General features: G+C 43.4%; 1 protein-coding gene across 1 annotated transcript; it reads left to right on the forward strand.

The window, feature by feature from the left end:
- The first annotated feature begins 863 nt into the window (after positions 1 to 863).
- Positions 864 to 18,302, forward strand: LOC119164414 (uncharacterized). The gene is made up of 4 exons (XM_075871639.1): positions 864 to 952; positions 3,655 to 3,872; positions 11,684 to 11,737; positions 17,157 to 18,302. The coding sequence occupies exons 2-4, from the start codon at positions 3,672 to 3,674 to the stop codon at positions 17,244 to 17,246; spliced, it is 345 nt and encodes a 114-aa protein (XP_075727754.1). The 5' UTR covers positions 864 to 952; positions 3,655 to 3,671; the 3' UTR covers positions 17,247 to 18,302.
- Positions 18,303 to 23,247: the final 4,945 nt, after the last annotated feature.

Here is a 23,247-nt window from a genome sequence, read left to right on the forward strand (position 1 = left end):
TGCTGTGGAGCGAATGGTTGTATAATTTCACTCACGCTTAAGTTATCCTGTACTTTTGTTGTGCTATGGTAGTTTGTGGCACACACAAACACACACACACCAGTCTACCTAGGTTTCATGCCAAGCTAGATTCGTTATTGGAGGGTTATGAAAACATATAAGGATATGAGGACCAGCCGGGAAACGTACAACAACGTCTTCCTCTGGGATGCATCGGTTGCACGTGTATTCCTATGCGTCTTTTTGCGATAGTTGATGCTATGTCGACCATGGGATCGCAGACAAACGGGAGGATAAGACACGGACATTTATTAAAGGAACAATAGGGAGCCAAGATACCGCAATGAGAAACAAAATAAAAAAAAATTCGTTCCTCACACCATCTATGAACAGATGTACTTAAATGTCACCCTAGTTTCCTGGGAGCACTTATTTTGCGCTGCTTCTTTTTTGCTGTTAATTTAGTTTTACTATAACAATATGACCTGGGTAAGCTCCAACCGTACTAATTCAACATAGCACTCTTATATGCCTTGGCAGCCATTACGCCAATACTTTGAATACACGAACTACACATGACGTGTCAGCCTTCTGCCTTGATGAACGCATCTGCTTTGAGACATTACTTACTTGTAACATCATGGTGACATTTACTAAAATAACTACGTGTGCAAATGCAGGAAATGAGGCCTTGAAATACGTAGACGTAATATGGCTATTTTTAAATTCTGTCAATATTCGTATGAGCAATTGCCTGGTTAAAAAATCAATTCAGAACATATCCAGGGCGACTTAGTAAAATTGCAAGAAAGACACAATGAATCGTTCGCTCACTTTGAGATTCACAATAAAGCGTCCTTGTGTGACGCACGCGACAGCACAACGTCCAAGCCATGGGTGTGCACTCGGCAATCTGCTCTCTCGAAGCAGTCAAGGAAATGCTTCGAAATCGGTAAGTAGGCTCTTATCACCCTGAAGTTAACGTTATATTTTCACGGATAATTGCTATATACAACAAAGTTATCCAGTTGTTGCTAGGAACTTGAATAGGAAAGTCTACACCTCTTGTACACAACACAAAATTATAAACGCCATTGATTTCTTTCCGTAACGCATAAAACTAGACCGTTTTTTACAACGTCAATGTCTATCTATCTATCTATCTATCTATCTATCTATCTATCTATCTATCTATCTATCTATCTATCTATCTATCTATCTATCTATCTATCTATCTATCTATCTATCTATCTATCTATCTATCTATCTATCTACCCATCTATCTATCTATCTATCTATCTATCTATCTATCTATCTATCTATCTATCTATCTATCTATCTATCTATCTATCTATCTATCTATCTATCTATCTATCTATCTATCTATCTATCTATCTATCTATCTATCTATCTACTTATCTATCTATCTATCTATCTATCTATTTATCTATCTTTCTATCTATCTATCTATCTATCCAAAATGTTAGATAGATAGATAGATAGATAGATAGATAGATAGATAGATAGACTAACACAGATAAAAGTTAATCTATCTGTTCATGTACCAGTTGTTGTGATTGCAGAACGCCCAGTGTAACTATGGGTAGCAACAACGTGACCTATTGATTGGTCTATTTAAAAAAAGGCAAATACACATGCATTAAAAAGCTGGGCTATGTGCTACCATACCACTGCTATATCTTTAAAAAGATCTACAAAAGAGGGCACGCAATGAAGAGCTGTGGTGGATATGTGGTGGATAGCTGTGGTAGATAAACTGCAAAAGGACCTCAAGTTTTTGTTGCAGGTCTATTTGGAAGGCCTACTAAAATGAGAAACACGTAGTTTTGTTCTTTTACAGTGAAAGCTGTTATGAGATCAAAACACGTGTCACGGGCGCGAAGCAGTTGCCTGCCACCACCGCTGGTGTCAGTAACCCCTATCGCACAAAATAAGAAAAAAAGTCAGTAAACGACACCAAGGACCCACAATGGGATTGGAACCCGGGTCACATGCGTGGCATCGCAGGATTCTATTACTGAGTCATGGCAGGGCTTAGAACTTATTCGCAAATTGGCGCTGGAAAGGCCTAGTGCCGGGAAATGAATTGCGTAATTATGAGTAATAAAGCGTTATGGAGGAGCAAAGAAACAACCGGGTGTCAGATATCGCGAATTGCGCAACGAGTGGGTAGCCGAAAGCTCCAACGCTTTACAAAAGCTCGATCCTTATCACCTATTATTTGTGGTGCAACCCATGGTGGGGCATTGTGAGAATTGCAAAAGCTTCTGGCATAATTCTTCATCGTCGTTAGTCACAGCACACATAAATTGCACAATGTTCCTTGCAAGTGTGCAGCAGGTGCCACGCTTTCCCAAAAAATGACTAAGGGTGGCATAGAAAATGTCTGCCTACTACTCCTAAATAATGGCGAAGTAGGTACCCTGCAAGTGCTCGTGCACTAGCTACCCAAACAGTGTTAGAAACGCTCTTAAAAACCGCTCTTCTAGCTTCCGCTGTTACAGTGCTGCGCGTTCAGCACAGGCCTGGCTTTTTTTCTTCAATATTTTATGCAGGAAACACAATTATAACACACACTGTCAATTCCACACGACTATTCTGTGATCCTTTAGATACTGGTTGAATATCTAGTGTGAAATTCTCCACAAAAATTATTCGTACACAGTATTAAACGCTAAACTTTCAGGATCACAGGAAACTACCTCAAAAATAGTGAAATCACAACTGGTCGAGGTAAACAGCTCATAAAACGAAGTTATAGTAAAGTAAGGACACAGACGAGTGCTGACTTTCAACTGAGACGTCTAACTAAAGAGCATCAAACATATACATTTATTCGCACATCCTTCGCCAACAAGAAAAAAAAACAAAAAAGAATAAAAAACACTTCTGTGTGGACACAAGGCATCTTTTCCTAACAAAGTTTGTGGTAATAATCTTAAAGTAATATATGCTGAAAAAGGAGAGCAATGAATGGTTCGCTGACGCAGTTTCGCCCAGATTTTGAAGTTTTGTGGGCTTCAAATGTTTCCCTTGTCAGACAGTCGCAGTAGTGGAAAAGAACCGTCATTATCAAAAAAGCTGGAGTGCACCCGCAGTACTGGCAGTGCTCGGCCAAGTGTGCCAAGGGTACGATACCCCGGAGGGAATTTTGGTGCTCTTTCAGCCTCGTGTTTACACAACGTGTCGTCTGGCCGATATAAAGTATCCGCATTGGAAGGCTATAATATATACAACTCAAATTGCTCACTCTACAAACACAGTTTTGTACATAATGGAGCCCACATTCTTCAACAACGGGCCTCCTTTTTACTTTTCTTGCCTTGAGAGAGGATAGCGAAATAATGAAAATGTTTATGTTTGTTCATTAAATTTCATAGTTGAAAGCCAGCGCTCATCTTGGGTCCTTCCTTTATCATGTCTTCGTTTTTTGCACTGTTTACCTCGATCAGCTATAAATAGTTACCGACTTGCCAAGTTTTCAGTGCTACTACATGGTGATGTCATCCAGGAAATGTTTTTTAGCTACAGAAAACTAGATGTGCTCCGGGGTGGCTCAGTGGTTAACGACTCGCTTTCATAAAAAAAACCAATGATCCTAATGTCAAAATATATTTGAGATGTAAATTGCAGTTTTCGTGGAGAAGGATATGGCTGGCGTTCACGCTTTGATGCTGCTGATTGGATTGTTGGTGACCACCTGTGAGAAGAGTTTCCAAGCCGGTGGATGGACAGAGATCAGAGAACCGGATACACACTGGGGCCGCGCAATGGCGGAGTACGCATACCGGAGTAAAAATCGCCATATAAGAGGAAGCATCATTGTTTTCATAACGCAAGCCAGACACAGGGTATGCTGTCCAACTTTGCAAACTCCATTTCTCTCTCTCTGTCTTTCTCTCTCTAAATATACATTATATATAATATATATATATATATATATATATATATATATATATATATATATATATACACGCGCGTGTGTGTGTGTGACTGTGAGGAGGGAAACTACAATTTGTTTTTTATAAACAATCTTATTGAAAGTCAACATACAATATTGACAGGTAAAGTAAAGTGTAGAGAATGCCATATGTAATTGCATTGTAAATTTGAAAAAATGAAAATTGTCAGATCCCACATACAGCGAGAGTCGATTATATGCGAAGCACGGATGAGGGAGGTTCATACGTCACTTTAAAGATAACACAACGTCGCGAGGCAGGCGTAAATTTATGCCGTACATGACTTTCATGTCTGTATTATCATGTTTCGACGTATCATTTACCTTTGTCGTTTATTCACGTCCCATAATACCAAATTAATCAAATGTGGAGCTAGCAAAACAGCCGTAAGCATGTTTTAAGCGCAGCATGCCGTCATGTTCTTACATCACAAGCATGTCATGATTAATACGTTTGCACCAGTCGTAAACTTTTGTGATCTATTCAAGTTACGTAATACCAAATTTGGCATATGTGAAGTTAACGAAACGACCACGAGCTCATCATGAGCGTGACATGTTGCCATGACTTACATGACATCCTTGCCATGGTTTCCACGTTAGGACCTGGCACGTGTGTTCACCATTCAGTCACGTCATACCATGCTAGTTTTGCAATGTGTCATGTGAACGAAACCACCGCGAGAGCAGCAAGATTATAACATTTAAAACCTAAAATTTGTTACATAACAATACTGATTTTCCTATTATGATTACTCACTCCTGCTTCTCAAACAGTGATGCTTTCAGATACCAATTTCCGTAAAATTCCATTAGCGAAACGGCCAGGAGAGATAAATGTCGTAGGCGATTATATATATATATATATATATATATATATATATATATATATATATATATATATATATATATATATATATATATATATATATATATATATATATATATATATATATATATATATTGTAAAGAAGAGGAAGTACTCCGGCGCAGGGGCAGCAGCATCGAGTGTGCAGCAGCATCGAGTGTGCAGCAGCGGCTCGAGCTCGGAAATTGCGGCTGGTGCATCGCCTTCCAAGCCTTCCAAGCACCAACCTTTCTGCTTAATAAATCTCCTTTATAATTGGTGGAGACGTGCCGGGTACCGTCCCTTACACCTTCCCGCTACCATCCTGGAACTCCGTTCTCGACGGCTACCTTCTGCTATGCCGGACGCCGATCAGCAGACGCTTCCATCTCTTCCGGCTACCTGTCCAGGCAGTGTTCCTCAGCGGGAGCCTCCAATCTTCAGTGGAACAGATGACAACGACGTTGAAGAGTGGCTCTCGACTTTCGAACGGGTGAGCGCTTTAAACAGATGGACGGACGCGGACAAGTTGACACGCGGTTCGTTCTATCTCACGGGTGTAGCCAGCCTTTGGCTTAGAAACCACCAGGCAGACGTCCGAACGTGGCCGCAATTTAAAACGTCGATTGTAGCAGTCTTCGATCGACCTGCCGTCCGAAAACTTCGTGCCGAGCAACGTTTACGCACACGCGCACAATAAACGGGTGAAACCTTTACAAGTTACATAGAGGACGTCGTCGATTTGTGCAGACGCGTGAACGCCGAAATGACGGAAGCTGAAAAATGTAAGCACATCCTCAAAGGGATTGACGACGACGCTTTTCAAATGCTCTTGGCGAAAAGCCCGACTACTGTTAACGACGTAATTAGCCTCTGCCAAAGCTACGATGAATTGCGGGAGCAGCGAGCGCTGACAAGACGTCCTCCAGCGCACGATTTGGCATCGCTGTCTAGTGTGATCAGTGGTCATGACCACGCGTCACTAATAGCCGAAATAAAAGCATTTGTCCGCGAAGAAGTTGCACGACAGCTTTCCTTGGTGCCTTTCACACCAGAAGCTACCACAACTTTACCATCGTCTCTACGTGACGTCATTCAAGGAGAGGTCGCCGAGGCCTTACCAGCTGCTCGCGAGCCTAATCTTGTGGCTGCTCCTCTCACCTACGCCGTGGCTGCAGCCATGCCAACTCGCAAGGCGCCTGCGCCTCCGTTCCAGCCTCGCGCGAGCTATCCCCCAGCTCCAGTTCACTGGACCAGCACTAACACCGCCAACCCGTGGCGCACCCTCGATAATCGCCCGATATGTTACGATTGTCGATACCCCGGACACGTCGCAAGGTATTGTCGCCGCCGGACGCATATCACCAATGAAAACCGCCGTGAGCCTTTCTTCCCGCTTGACTCCAACGCGCGATACGATTCCTCCACTCCAATGCCAGCCCGCTACCAGGACGACCACCGCCTTCGGCCGGGACGTCTTCGCTCGCCCTCTCCACGCCGCCGCTCGCCTTCTCCTATGCGTCGACGGCCCGCACCTAACGAGGAGGAAAACTAGACGACGCAGTTCCTGAGGCAAGAACTGCGCAAGTTTCGGTTTGCCCAAGTCCTCATTTGTCACCTACCAATGTTATTGATGTGTTCGTCGAAAATATCCCTACTGTCGCTCTTGTAGATACCGGTGCAGCTGTTTCGGTAATAGATGCTGGATTTTGCCGCTCAATTCGTAAGGTTACGACGCCTTTCTCCGGATTATCGCTTCGCACAGCCAGTGCTCAACCTGTTCAACCGACCGCAGTATGTACAGCCCGCGTGACAATTCAGGACGTTCTGTATACGATAGAGTTCGTTGTTCTTTCATCATGCTCCCATAATATTATTTTGGGATGGGACTTTTTGTCGCGTCATAACGCCGTAATCGACTGTGCTAGGGCTGAGGTCGAATTTTGCTCACTGGATGACCAAGCGTCCGTCGACACCCAGTTTGCCGCTAAACTTGTCGTTAGCGATGACACCTACATCCCTCCATGCTCTTTTGCGTTCGTGCCAGTTTCATGCAGCGCCATATCCGACGGCACGGTCTTCTTCACACCATCTCCAATATTCGTCGCCCGAAGAGCTCTCCCCCTGCCTTTTGCTGCTCTCGATCTTGTAGAAGGGTCAACCACAATGCCAATTTATAATCATGAGTCGTCGTCTTTATCTCTACTTTGTCGCGAGTGCCTTGGCCACGTCGAGACAATCAGTTCTTCCGGAATTATATCCGTCCCCGATGAGGTGCCTTCTACCTCCGTCTGTGAACTGGCTGTCGTCTCAGCGCCTGACTCAACGTCGGCTAACATATTTCAACCATTCATCGCTGCAGATTTGACATCTTCGCAGCGTTCACAACTCCTCACCATTCTTGAGAGCTACCGCCACTCTTTCGACGTTGAACAAACATCTCTCGGCCGTGCCTTAGCAGTAGAACACCACATCGACACTGGGTCCCACTCACCGCTGCGACAACGACCATATCGCGTGTCCGCTACAGAACGCCGCGTCATTGCTGACCAAGTAGACGACATGCTTCGCAGAGGCGTCATTCGACCTTCACAGAGCCCATGGGCGTCTCCGGTGGTTCTCGTCAAAAAGAAAGATGGTTATATTCGTTTCTGTGTCGATTTCCGGCGATTGAACAAGATCACGCTGAAGGATGTCTATCCACTACCGCGCATTGACGATGCGTTGGACAGTTTGCAGGGTGCCGAGTTCTTTTCCTCGTTAGACTTGCGGTCAGGCTACTGGCAGGTGCCTATGGCGGAGGCCGATCGCCCCAAAACCGCTTTTGTCACGCCAGACGGCTTACATGAATTCACCGTCATGCCCTTCGGACTTTGCAATGCACCTGCAACGTTCGAACGAATGATGGACAACATCCTGCGTGGACTAAAATGGAAGATATGCTTGTGTTACCTCGATGATATCGTGGTCTTCGCCCCTAACTTTGACACACACTTACGTCGCCTTCAGCACGTCCTTACTTGCTTAATTAACGCCGGTTTGCAATTAAACCTCAAAAAATGTCAATTTGCCATGCGTCCACTGAACATTTTGGGCCACGTTGTTTCCAAGGAAGGCATCCTCCCGGATCCCGAGAAATTGCGAGCTGTTACGGCGTTTCCTAAACCTGCCACCATCAAAGAACTTCGAAGTTTCATCGGCTTGTGTTCGTATTTCCGGCGATTCGTCCGAAACTTCGCGTCTATTATATCACCTCTCCCGCAACTTCTCAGCAGCTGTAAAGACCTCTTATCGTGGTCCCCTGCCTGCGACGAGGCTTTCAACACCCTGCGACGGCTTCTTACGACGCCACCAATTCTACGCCATTTCGATCCTGAAGCTCCAACTGAAATCCACACCGACGCCAGTGGTGTAGGCCTGGGTGCTGTGCTCGCACAGCGTAAACCGGAACATCAGGAATACGTCGTGGCATAAGCTAGTCGCACACTTACCAAGGCTGAGAGCAACTACAGCGTCACAGAAAAGGAGTGCTTGGCCATTGTGTGGGCCCTTGGAAAGTTTCGCCCATATCTATATGGTCGTTCTTTTGACGTCGTGACCGACCACCACGCGCTGTGCTGGCTTTCGACGTTAAAAGACCCATCTGGCCGCCTCGCTCGCTGGGTGTTGAAAATTCAAGATTACGACATACGCGTGGTTTATTGGTCAGGACGGAAGCATGCTGACGCCGACGCCCTTTCTCGTTCCCCCCTGTCCCAGAATGCCACAGCTGACTCCGCTTGCGATTCCACATTGTCATCGCTTGACTTTGACACCATTGCTATCGAACAACGCAATGACCCGTGGACTGCGTCTCTCCTCAATCATCTCTCCGACACTTCTGAACTCCCAAAGACGCGAACGCTTCGGCGCCAAGTTCCACACTTCTCGATACGTGACACGCTTCTCTATCGACGTAACTACGCACCAGAGGAACGCAAGTGGCTGCTCGTCGTCCCACGAACCCTGAGGTCGCAGATTTGTTCCTCTTTTCACGCTGACCCACAATGTGGCCACGCAGGAGTCTTCAAGACCTACGAAAGGCTTCGACATCGCTACTACTGGCGTGGCATGTATACCTTCGTCCGCAACTTCGTCCGCTCTTGTGCCGAATGTCAGCGCCGAAAATCTCCACCACACGCCTCCGCCGGTGAACTGCAGCCTTTACCATGCCCTTCCCGACCCTTCGAACGGGTTGGAATAGATATTTACGGGCCACTTCCATTGACTCCGACTGGCAACAGGTGGATAATAGTTGCTATCGACCACCTAACGCGCTATGCTGAGATCGCTGATCTTAAAACGGCTACAGCACAGGAGGTTGCCACTTCCCTACTGCGTCATTTTGTGTTGCGTCATGGAGGCCCTCAAGAACTCCTCAGTGACCGCGGCCGCGCCTTCTTGTCCGAGGTCATTGAAAAATTGCTCGCTGAGTGTGCTATTGTACATCGCACATGTACCGCTTACCACCCACAAACCAATGGGGCTACCGAGCGCTTCAATCGTACTCTCGGTGACATGCTATCTATGTATGTGACGCCTGACCACTCTAACTGGGACTTAGTTCTCCCATTAATTACATACGCCTACAATACGTCAACGCAAGCGACAACAGGCTTCTCCCCTTTTTACCTCCTCTACGGCCGTCACCCCTCCCACACCATTGACACCATTTTGCCCTATCGACCAGACGCGTCCGAGTGCCTACCGATCTTGGACGCCGCCAGACACGCAGAAGAATGCCGCCAGTTAGCTCGCCGCTTTACCTGCGATGACCAAAACAGGCAAAAAGCAATTCGTGATGCCCAGACCTCAACTCCCGTTTTTCTTCCGGGTTCTCTTGTATGGCTGTCAGTGCCGCATCGCACACTTGGGCTCTCTTCCAAACTCCTGCCAAAGTACGATGGGCCATATCGTATTGTCGAACAAACTTCGCCAGTAAACTACCTCATTGAGCCTCTTACGCCACCATCAGACTTGCGACGTCGCAACCGCGAGGTTGTACACGTACAGAGGCTCAAGCAATACCACGGTTCAACGCCGCCTGCACAGGACTAATTCGCCAGGATGGCTCCTTTTTTCTCCGTGGGGCCATTGTAAAGAAGAGGAAGTACTCCGGCGCAGGGGCAGCAGCATCGAGTGTGCAGCAGCGGCTCGAGCTCGGAAATTGCGGCTGGTGCATCGCCTTCCAAGCCTTCCAAGCACCAACCTTTCTGCTTAATAAATCTCCTTTATAATATATATATATATATATATATATATATATATATATATAGCCCAGTAGATCCTCCGTGAGCGGCCACGACGAGGTTTATTTCGACGTTTCGGCCTAGAGTCTGGCCTTCATCAGGATCCTGATGAAGGCCAGACTCTAGGCCGAAACGTCGAAATAAACCTCGTTGTGACCGCTCACGGAGGATCTACTGGACTATATGCAACGCTACGGCCACTCAACCACCATGCCTGCCTATATATATATATATATATATATATATATATATATATATATATATATATATATATATATATATATATATATATATATATATATATATATATATATATATATATATATATATATATATATATCTATATATACATATATATATATATATATATATATATATATATATATATATATATATATATATATATATATATATATATATATATATATATATATATATATATATATATATATATATACATATATATTATACAGATAGATAGATAGATAGATAGATAAATAGATTCATCTATCTATCTATCTATCTATCTATCACGCATGCATACAGGTTCGTGAATCGTGCGTGCGTTCCCCATCATAGCGGCCAAGTACAAGCACTACTTATAATAGCATGAAAAGGTCGGCGAGCTTTTTTGAGGACAATCACTGCCATTGTTTTTCGCCTTTCAGTTTTTCGTCTATCGTGTGCGTGTGGAAATCTTTCCCCGAAAGCACTACTTAGAGCTTACGGTCTTCATAACAACGATGTTGCTGTCGGCATGGTTCCGCAACTCTACACAACTAGTTTTATAACACTGACCCGCAGGTTGCGGGACCGAATCCCGGCAGTGGCGGCTGCGTTTCCGATGCAGGCGGAAATGCTGGCTTTGGAACGTTAAACCCCACGTATCATTCAATCAACATTTATGCCACTCCTCAACATTTGTGTGTTAGCATAGCATTTTCACCTTTACTAGGGGCATTTTGTATCGCATCGCTCAGTAAAGACAAAAAAAATGACAGTCGCTTTTGCGCACTTCGCATAAAATTGATTCCCACAGTGCGTGGGGTCTGCGGAAACACTCCGCTGCATCCATGATGATGCTGCAGATACAGCAGTCTCAAACGAAATGTTGAATTTCCCACTTATAAAGCATCTAAGCCTTCCACCTAAGTGAGCATAAAAATCTTGACGACAACTGCGCAGTCTTGTGGGAACCGGTTTGCATAGAAGCTCCTGAAATCATGGCTTAACAGACTGTATTTATTACAACAGTGAACACGTTGTTGTAGAACAGCCGTAAAAAATCGTCTCAGCCCCATGCTATGACTACAGGCTAGCGAAATCATAAAAGAATATTATTCTCATGCTTTATAAATTCAGCGCCTATTTAAAACCCCAAAACATAAGCTAGAAAAGGCACATAAGCCGTTATTAGCAGACTGAGCCCAGTGCTTACTTCACATTACATTGCACATTAGATAGCAGCGTATCTTCAGCAGTGATGGTTCAGCACGCATGTTGTAGAGCAACTCCAGAATGCACATTCATGTGGTCCATTTGAATGTCTCTGTGTATCCCCTCTAGGCTATGGCTGGGACACAGTACCAATTCGGATTCATTGTCTTCATAGATGGAATGGTATGTACTGACATGGTGTGCGAAATACGCACCCCTATTTCTTTTTCCAACTTTGTGTCAACTTGAAATGTGTCTCGCCATACTACAGAGATAAGAGTGGTGTGGTTAGATGCATGATTTTTCGTACACCTAAAATATATATAATTATTGTTGCATTATTCAACACGAAATATATTTTACCCTTTTTTTAATTAGTAGTTGGCCATAACGTACTATAACCAGCACTTGCGCTTAACTCAAAAGCGCTTAGTATTTCATTGTTAGGACTTCAATAAAGCTTTACCATCATAAAATATTGCGAGGTATTTGTGCACACACTGGTCAACAACTCGTTAAAAGGCCCCTCACCTGACAACCACGCTTTCAAAGAAAAGAGAGCATTTTTTTGGTCCTTTGATTGTATTTTTGCAAGAGATATCTCATCTTCGCCGCTTATTCTTTTTATTGCACGTGTAAAACGTCAGCGCTTAGTGCGTAGCCTATGAAGATTTCGCGCTTCTCGGATACACACTGTTACCTGCGCTGGCGCCGTCTGAAAAGCAATGTAAAAGCAGCACAACAAAACAGCCGTACGACAAATACAAAACCATTTAGCCAGAGGGCGCCAACTCCCTACACCTCTTAGGTATTTTGTCGCAGTTGCAGCGCCGCTTTTGCCACTGCCGGTTGCCGGGCATTGTACTATAAATAAATCACGAACAGGGAATTTCTTTCCAGGTGCCTTTAGTAACGTCCCAAAATAAAGTGAAAGGATACAAAAGTGAGAGGAGGAGGGTTTGTTCGGAAGCCCTTCTTTCCCACTTGGCGTGCAATCGGAACGCGCTCGTGCAATGTCACCTACAAGATTATCAGGCCTGCTCAGTGCCTACGTGACGTCACTCGCTTTGCTCGAGCGAGCGCGTATACGGAAGTCTTTGAATCGAATGCCACAATTGTCTCCCGTTAAAATATAAAGCGTTCACGGCAAGTTTCGCATACTTAAGAGCTTTATTCTGCCTTTTGGTCCAAAAATGGCACTGGCTTCAAAAAATGTATTGCGCTTTAAGGCATTTGAAGACACACCTGTGAGCCATTTTTATTTCATAAAAAAGCCAAAGATTGATGGTATTTAACACGTGGTCGATGAATAAGAATGAAAGTTATAAATCAACAAATTGACAAAATAAGTATGACACATTTCATTCATTTTTTATTTATTTACAAACGCATGCACACACACACTATCTATAGCTTGCAGAGAAACTGTTCCTAACTCATTTGCAAAGTTTCGGCAGCTTTATTTGTACTCTTTACAACATCTGTCTTCATAGATACGTAGTTATTGAGGAGACTGTGTGCTGTTGCCACAAGAATGGTATTCAGCACAGTTTCAGTGTGATGACTATTACGAAAGAAAAGAACATTTTTGTTTGAGAAAATTTCTTGTGGCCTACACAAGAAGCAGCGTTTCCTTTTTTGCTATGGCCCCTCTCGCAGTGATGCGTAGTCGGACATATACTTTGGGGCCTGGAAAAACTGTTGGTACTGGGTCTTTATTAAAGCATGTAGCCCGTAGGCGCTTCTATACACCGCGATTCTGGTTCTTGGATCGATATATTTTTGGTAGTGGTTCCTGAATATTCTAAAGTTGAAGTAGAAAGTTATACACCTGAAAATCAATTAAGGGAGCATATTAGCCAAAGTATCCACACATATAAATTGCAAGGAAACATATTACACTAAGATGTTCACCGCAATATTACTGCAATCACAGGATATGAACACCGACAAGAAAATACTGCGCACGAAACCGATGCACTAACTAATGCAACCGCATTCTTTGCGTTTTTATCAACCAAGTCAACAGAGGTAATACAAGTCCGCGGTCCTAATCACCAGCTGCAAAATGTTTACTGACCCTAAAAGAAAAACGCTTGTTCTAAAAATGTTCTGCTAGGCACGTTTATTATTTATTGTCAGGGCCTATGCCAGCAAGTCAGAAGCACACATGACACCTTTGTTTTGGAGTAAGAACAGGACGTGGTGGCGATGGGGCCATTAGAATATGTAGTACGGTCACACGGGCATACCTTCGGGTCACGAAGAAAACGGATGTCGACGTCAGCCTGACATCCGTGACGCTCCCATTTCATTCTTCGGGTGTCCTTAGGAAACCAAAATACTCGCAGCATCAGTCCCTTTGCCGCGACTGTTCGCAACGCAGCATCGCCCCACGTTTCGGATTTCCAGGCGTCCAGATTGCGAATATTCAGTGTACCAAACACATCACATATCCACGTTGCAGCTCACGGACACAGAAAATATGGCCTTCTCAAGTCGCCAACAAGAGCACTAGCACGCCACGAAAACCTTAGTCGGGCTTGCCAATCCAAGGCTGTCGAGTGACGAGAGCAACCACGTCTGTGCAGCGAGACACACTGGTCAAATCGGAGTGACGTCACAGCCTGAGGCCGACACAGTAAGCAGGCCTGAAGTTATCTAGGTGGTATTGGTTCGTGCTTTCTTTAGGTCCGCCATCCGCTTGGGCGATGTGGCTATTTCGCTAATCTTTTCATTTGAAAGGTTGTTCTTGTTTTTGAAGAGGCGAAAGTTAAGGTGACTGATCTCTCAGTAACACAAAACTCAACCAGCAAAAATAAAATGATTTTTTTTTCTTGCGCGTTTTGTACAAAAAAAGACATGCACGTGGTGTGAAAGCGTCAATCTATAAAAGCAGATTTAACTTACTACTGACATGTGAACATAATGAGCAATTGTTAAAACCCGCGAATATTCAAAATTATCAACAATGGCGAGTAGGACACGTCGTATTTGGTTCAGTCATGTTTGTTGTGACGGTGCGCATAGTTTCTTTACAGATCTTGAGTACCAAAGGAGGCTGAAGTTTAGAGGCGCCGAGAGGCTTGAAGCAATCAGAGGTTTTTCGAGAAAGAGCATCGATAAAAACAACGCTTTGGCAAGTTTCCTTGTCTTTATCAAGGCAATAACGTTGCCTTTAAAAAATGAAGTTCACTTGTCAAAACGTTCAATTCATTGACAATCTCTGTAACAAAATTTGGAAATATTTATTCCATCATGTGTACTCTACTCTAAGTAAAGATTCAAAAATGGTCGAACCAGGGCTACAAGAATGTCATGAACAGGAAGCTGCCTACATTTACTTGACATTACTTGAACTACACACCAAAAGAAAAAAAGTAAAACTATGTATCCGAGTCCACTTGAATGCAAGCTTTTCGATAAACGCACTCTCCCAACAGAAGTTTGGCTGCCATCTTCACTAATAATTCAAGTGACACTGGCCTTTTGTCAATCCAGTCAGGCTTACAGAGAACTGTGTTCACTCGCCCCGCCGCGGTGGTCTAGTGGCTAAGGTACTCGGCTGCTGACCCGCAGGTCGCGGGTTCGATTGCCGGCTGCGGCGGCTGCATTTCCGATGGAGGCGGAAATGTTGTAGGCCCGTGTACTCAGATTTGGGTGCACGTTAAAGAACCCCATGTGGTCAAAATTTCCGGAGCCCTCAACTACGGCGTCTCTCATAATCAAATGGTGGTTTCGGTACGTTAAACCCCACAAATCAATCAATCATCAATCAACTGTGTTTACTCATATGCACTCATTCAAAATCAACACCTGCTCAACTGATGGGTCAAAATTCTTGTGCTCACCTGTTGCTTTTAGCAAATGCTGAAAAACCTCCGAGAAAGTACAAATCCTCGTGCAAGCACACCGCAGAGCCGCGGAAAACGTGTGTTGCCCGATCAAGTCATCTTTGACACTGCATGGTTGACTTGTTCGGCGTAGCTCGCTGCCGCTTCCTTTCTCTCCCCGCCTCAACATACTGTCTTTATCTTTCCCGTAGATGACACGCCAGCCGAGTGAGATAACAGAGCACGATCCAACTTCTCATAACGCTGAGCTACGGGTTAGCAGGAGCAGAGGCAAGCGCTACGAACGCAATTCATTTAATTCCCATGCATCGCCTCATCAAAATTAACACAGAACTAAGAAAATACATGTAAAAAAAGTAAGGTTCTTTAGAAAGACATACATTTTTTTTGTGAAAAATTGTGAAAGCCCATAAACCTGAACATTCATATCAACTTCATTCCGTTCAACTGTATATTAGAATGCTCGTAAACCACTACAAGCGCGCATGTCTGTTGAAACCGAAACTAACGATGAGTTTACGGAGCCTGGTTTAGCGTCTGAGTAGATATCAAGGTAGGAACCTACTCATAGGTGATATTTCACGTAGGCGGACCAATATTTCTTATAGTGCTTGTCGTTTTTTTGTATTATTGTGTAAAAGTCACTCATTTTTTGAATGTGTATATTATTTGCATTATACGTACTTAGTCTTGTTAGAAGGCAAAAAACTTGGAGACACAGCGCCTTCCAAAGTAAAAGTTTTCAAAACGCACAGGAAAAAAGACGATTTGACTCTCACATGTGAGCCTTTTTCACGAGTGAAATGAAAACATGTGTCAAGCTGTTCACCTTAAGTACGTTTCAATATATCACGCAGGCAGCGCGCATATACTGATGGCAGATTACCACCGTTTCTGTTTCGAGTGCGCGAAGGGGTTTAAATCACAAGCGACTCAAGACCAAGACGCCTTTTTCTCTAGCAGACCTTTTTCTCTAGAGAGAACACGTGTCTTCACCCAGTCGATTGCGTGACTACCTGCCGCGTGGTCAGTCAAGGCACTGAACCTAACATTTCCTTTCTTCGCGTCATAAATGTACTGCTTGAGACGTCGTTCAAAGTCACCACTTTCAAAGATATGCACATCGTCACGATCCACGCACGGGAGAGCACACACAACACAAGAGAGCTCCACTTTCGCTAATCTGTGCTTCAAATTTACGAGTAATAGTCACCGTTTGTCAAGTCAAGCTTGATACTTCAGAATTCCAGCAGACATAACGCCACAATAGACACTATGTTGTCAGCTATTTCTAGCGACGTTATGCGAGTAAACAGCGTTAGCATTAGCAGTTATGATGCGCTGTACATACGCCACTTACTACTTTTTCTAATGTGACCTCAATACGCAGCACTGCTTGAGCAGAATCTGTCGCCACACGGACATGCTGTGAAGCTCTGTTTAACATCTGCGATTCTGCATCTGCGTGAATCGCATCTTTTGTTCAACAACAACCACCTGTCATCTCCGACATGAGGCATTACAATTGAACAGTATGTAGCTCTCCGCTGCCTAACAATCTCTTGGTGTACAACAGTTAAGTAAACGCAAGGTTCACTTCTCTCAGGATGTTCTGCGTCATGCTTTTGAAGTTAGACGCTTTCCAGCACAAGGTATTTGCAGTTTTTTTTTTTCGTCCAAATTTTTTTTGTCTACAGTGAAAGTTGCTAATGTTCTCGTTGATAAGTATTTTTTCACTCTTTTTGCAGATGAAGGAGAAATGCATTACCACTCTCTCTGTGCCCCCTATCGGAACTCCTGGAAGGAAAGCGACCGTCACGAGGTTATGGTGCAGATAAAGTATCCCAGAGATGTTTTCCGCAAGAATATGTCATGAATACTGACATCTCTGCTGCCCAAAATGACTATTGACAATTTACTAATTATGTAATCAAAAGTAGTAGAGTGAATGGTAGGTATTAGCAGTATGCACAAATTACAATATTATTTGTCCTTTTACGATACGAAACCATGTGATAATGTGGCACACCGTAGTGAAGGGTTCTGAAAATTTTGGCCATCTGTGGTTCCAACAGTACAAAGACCTCGGCCACCAGGCTGCTACTGAAGTGTCTCCACCAGGGTTATGATGGAAACCATGACCTTTGTGCTAGCAGCCGAGCAGCATAACGACTTGCAGAAACTCAGTTGGTTTAGCATGCACGCATCTCTGTGGTTAACAAAGTCAACGTCGAAAACTTATATGTTTTTAATGCATGACTATTTGTTGACAATGATGTCATCGTGTGGCAGAGGGACGGACGAAAGAATAAAGATACAATGTTTATCTTGGATGCTACAAAGCAGTGCTTGCCTATGTAGATGTAAGCAATGGAACCACGCAATTAACAGCGGTTACGTTAGTCATGCGTTGTTCAAAGGCAATATAATAGATGTGCTTTGTTTGCTCTTTTGCTATGCTTTTCTAACAAAACATTCTTCAAAATGGTGACATTGTGATAACCTCTTGCATACTACGCTACTCGTTTGTGAAAGCTTTGGTGATATATTTTCATCACGAACAGCTGGCTTCAACATGTATAGCTACCCGAATGATTGTGTATTCCATAAATGTTGTATATTTAGAGGCTCAGCAGCAGGTGTTTTTTTTTCAACCTGCCATTTAGTTTGGCGCTTGTACTGTCTGCATACTTCTAACATGATTGAAAACGAGTCAGGTGCAACTCTTGTTTCTTCAATGTGTCAGAACATTTTTCCGAGCTATTTTGTATATCAAATAATGTGTAATGCAGTAGCTTAGAATTTCTGATAAGAATCTTGCCATGTGAAGTAAACTTACTGATTAATAAAAATATAAAGTTAGAAACAATAAAAAGCTTATTATAATACCTTCACTAAGGCGCAAAATGTGCAGTCACTTCACATAGTTGCTACCATTATGCGATTTTGTAACATGAATACTTAGAGAAAAAAATCGAGGTTAGGTGCAAATGTATGCAATCAAACGAAAACTGCGAGCGCAATTATCAGAGTTAAGAACACAACAGAATGAGTCAGGGTTGTTTGTAACTGAGACAGTAACTGGAAAAAAAAATATGAACCTGTTCACACGAGGTCATGAGACGGAAAGATAAGAAGTAGTCGAGAGCGACAAAATGAAATACGAGTATTTGTGGGCCATGGCCGTGGAATACAACGGCTTAGGAGAAGCTATATAAGAAAGAAATGACCAAGGCTGACATGTAACCTTTTTGATCAGGGTGCGATGTACTGAAAATCATTTAAAAGGCTTTCTTTCTGCTTTGGATGTAACTAGGTCTGTTCACATAGGTCTTCTCACATGCAAATATCCTACCACTCTGCACTTTATTGTTATTTACTGACTTGCATATTCACACCTTTTAAGGCTGTCAGACTGTCTCACTGTGATGGTGACTGGGCTCCCGAACTGAAATAGAAGAGATTGTTGGGATGCTACAAGCACACTGCTGGGCACCCACTGCGCCATAAATAGTGATAAATATTGTGCAGTATACCAGCATTGACTATGCTATTCTTCGTCATTCTTCTGAGAAGCGTGGTATCCGCTAAACACTTGCTGAGAAATTTCGTGCTAATTCCAATTGTTTGTGCAGTGATTGATGACGATGAGTAATCATGCCTGAAGTAGGTGTGCGGCATACTTGATAGGTGACCAAGAACAAGTTTTCTTTTGGGTTGGAGCATAGGACGACCAAGTCGTCACGCTATTCGCATTGTGAGACGCCTGGCTGTTCTTTGAATGTTCTAAAATGGTTTATTACTCATAATAATGCGATGACTATCCCCAAATCAAGTCTGAAGATGGCCAGTTTAGAAACCAGTTACAAGCACTGGCGTTGCTCAGTGGTAGAATACTGGCCTGGCACGCCGCGGACCGGTATTCAAATCCCAGTGTTTTCATTAACTAAGTTCATAGCACTAGCATAGCTCAGTGGTAGAATACTGGGTAGGTACGCAGCAGGTTAAGGGTTGGAATTGGATCGTGTCATTAGTGTTTTTGTTTATTTACCGAGTTTTTTTTTGGTTCTATACTGGTTACGGACACCGGCGGCGTCGGACCCCTATGGTGCCGCGCGTGAACAGCTTCGCTTTATTATCTACCGCTGAATACGATACGAGCTAATACGAAATTGAATAAGTAATTACAAAAGGTATATATACTTTCGCAAGCAAGATATGAGCTCAGGTCGACGAGCGGATGCATTTGACCATAGGTTGATGATGGCAATTGGTGAAATGTGCGTACCACTAAAGGATTTTCGTTCATTACAATTTTTATTTTTTAACGTGTACTGATGTGTTAGATACTGAGCCAGGATTTTCGAAGGAGCAAATCAGCGGCGTACAAAGGGCACAAACTGTGCAAACATAATAAAACGCAATCACAAAATATTTTATTGAACAACTTTAAGTAAGTTTTGCTATTTGCTGTATTATCATAAAACAACTACTACGGATGCGACTGTATGTCTTTTCTTATAATAGCGTCTATCTGAACTACAATATTGCGCAAACGCGTATGCATGTATCACTTGTCGAAAATAGTTGTTTGAAGTACCACTGCGGAAGCGGAAGACGAAAAGCGGAAGACGAAAAGCGGAAGACGAAAAAATCTCGATCAACTTGACGGCTCTTTTATATGAAGCATCAGCTTGCTGGTGCAAGGCAATAAAAGCTATGTGACTAGACTACAAGGTTACAACGAATAGAATGCAAATGAAACAGAAGCCAAAGCTCGAATCATTTCCGTTCAAACATTCTCTGAAAATTGGATTTCTCTATCGAACCATGAGATTGAAGTAACTAGAAGAATAAGAATGGGGTAGAGCACATTCAGCAAGCACTCTCAAATTATGACAGGTAGATTGCCACTATCCCTCAAGAGGAAGGTATATAACAGCTGAATCTTGCCGGTACTTAGCTACGGAGCAGAAACCTGGAGACTTACAAAGAGGTTTCAGCTTAAATTGAGGACGACGCAGCGAGAAATGGAAAGAAAAATGGTAGGTGTAACCTTAAGAGACAAGAAGAGAGCAGAGTGGATTAGGGGACAAATGGGGGTTGAGGATATCACAGCTGAAATCAAGAAGAAGAAATAAACATGGGCCGGGCATGTAGCGCGTAGACAGGATAACCGCTGGTCATTAAGGGTAACTAACTGGATTCCCAGAGAAGGCAAGCAGGTTAGGGGGAGACAGAAGGTTAGGTGGGCAGATGAGATTAAGAAGTTTGCGGGTATAAATTAGCAGCAGTAAGCACAGGACCGGGTTAACTGGCGGAACATGGGAGAGGCCTTTGTCCTGCAGTGGACGTAGTCAGGCTGATGATGATGATCATGACTTTCATTCAAACCTGTGGTTCTCTATAACTATTGTGAGAGCTGACCCACTTCAACTGTACCCACTCAATATTTAAAAGGAACTCGGCCCAATAACCTAGAGTACCCATCAGAAGACAGCATGGTGCCTTTTGTAGCAAAAGCAATTGTATGGATAATCTTGCCGGATGAATTGTGGCCGTTGCAACCATCGTGATATAAATAAATATATATATATATATATATATATATATATATATATATATATATATATATATATATATTTCTGCGTGAGGAGTCAGACGACTCAATCTTGTGTCGTGTTCATGCGCCGGCTTCATAAGGGGGAGCTATTTAAATACGAGTCCTGAATTCTCCACTTGCGGTGTGCAAATATTGAGGAAGGTTGGGCATGTTTTCTAGCACGCAAGGTTTTAGCATTTTCTCTCAATACTAAGAAGTATTCTTGTGACGCGCATGAAGACATGGTCTCTTTCTGTACCCAGTCGAGATGTGGAACGAAAAAACAAAGAACGCCGGGGACCCGTTGCGTCAGACAGCCCCGCGTGGTAGCGGACGCTAAGTGATCTCTCTATGCGCCACCGTTTAAAAGAAAAAAATCACAGCGTGTCCACGGAGAGAATGAACATGAGTGGGGCGAAGCTTCGGGAAGTTTTATCGGTGAACCGCGAATCGTCCACCCGTCCGTCTCTTTATTCTCTCAGTGAACACTCTATGTGCCACCATCTCGCGTCATTTCATCATATATTCATCATACACAAGTACCGCTATCTAGTGGACATTTAGAGAAATGAGTGATGGCTACCTACAACTACATACAACGAGAACGCTTGACCCACAGATAAGAAGCTTCACCCCTGAAAGAAACACCTAAAGGTGTTTCTCCAGTGCTGTCTCTATTGCTGGATGCTTGCAGCACGTCACTGAAACATAAAGGTTACAACTGTGATGGTTGGCGCATCTGCTGTGTATACTTGTGCATTCTTTTCTAGCGTACTTGTTGGTGTTTATGCAGAGCGTTGCAAGTATCAAGATTCTTGTCGTTCATCATGCACATTCCAATCTGTGGCTTTTGTTATTTGATACTTCGCCTTTGCGTCGAAGACTATTTTTGTTTTCATGTAAGCTCGTTTTGGCCATTCTCTTGGAAATATTAGATCATCGAGACATTAGGCTTTCAGAAAGTAGTGTGCAATCGGTCGAAAATGGTGTTTTACACAATGCAGAAAAAACATGGCCAACCATCTATTTCTAGACTTCATAATAGTGGGTCCGAATTCTTTCGACTTTAGCACCAAATATTGAAACTCCTTGCGGGCTCTTGAGTTGTACACAGGAAAAAAACCTGGTTGTCACGCGCAACCACGCGAACACGTGTATACAGACAAATTCGCACAAATGCGTGCACACCAACAAACCAACAAACATGCTCACACATAGACAGACCTTAGCCCACCCACTCTCTCTCTCACACACACACACACACACACACACACACACACACACACACACACATATATATATATATATATATATATATATATATATATATATATATATATATATATATATATATATATATATATATATATTATACGCACATATTTATTCCGCTGTGACCATTGTCACCCATTCTTCTACTTAGTGAGGTTATCTTATCCTGTAGGTTTGGAAGAGCACACTTCGTGTTACCGAAAACAAATCTTTCCCCCTCAATGCCAGCAACAATCACTTTGCGCGCATACTTTCTTCTACAACATGCTTAAAAGATCAATATCAAAATTTGCAAAGCCTTCATTTCCACTTCATTGGCGTGCCTATTTTTCGTCGCGCAATGTCTCAATATACCCGATTGGCCAATTCAGGCGAAACAAGCAAGGCGACGTGGTAAAGTAGACGACGCGAGCACTGATGCCGTTTTGAAATCGCTCGGACGCATAGAAATGAGTTACAGACAAGTAGAGAACAGGAACTCGTCTTCACATTGTTAACACTTTTATTGATGATCATTGTATCTTGTAGATATTTTATCTCTTAACTCTAAATTAGGCAAATCAATTGCCCGCGCGCATGAATGACCCGTCTACATCTGAATTTCTTCTTCCTATTTCTTTTACGTGAGTGCGAAAAGTGCGAAGAGCGGCGGCCGTTGGTTGTACATGACCACAAAACAGAGCGAAAACAACCACATGACTTGGAAAGAGAACGCGCACCACGCTGATTATCAACAATGTATTGTGGAAAACAAATGCCACTCGCCCATAATTAACGCAAGATAACCACTCGCATATTACTACATCACGGGACATAATGCAGATAGATCCGTAGCGTTTATCACGCTGAGCTGACAGTGCAACGCGATGCTCAAAAAGGCACGTGTTTCCAAAGCTTTGATAAGACTCCACGGTGGCGGCATCTGCGCGTCGCTTTGCATTCTACGCTTTATCGCCTCCGAGACA

This window comes from Rhipicephalus microplus, chromosome 8 (assembly GCF_043290135.1).
Source record: "Rhipicephalus microplus isolate Deutch F79 chromosome 8, USDA_Rmic, whole genome shotgun sequence".
Lineage (NCBI taxonomy): Eukaryota > Metazoa > Arthropoda > Arachnida > Ixodida > Ixodidae > Rhipicephalus > Rhipicephalus microplus.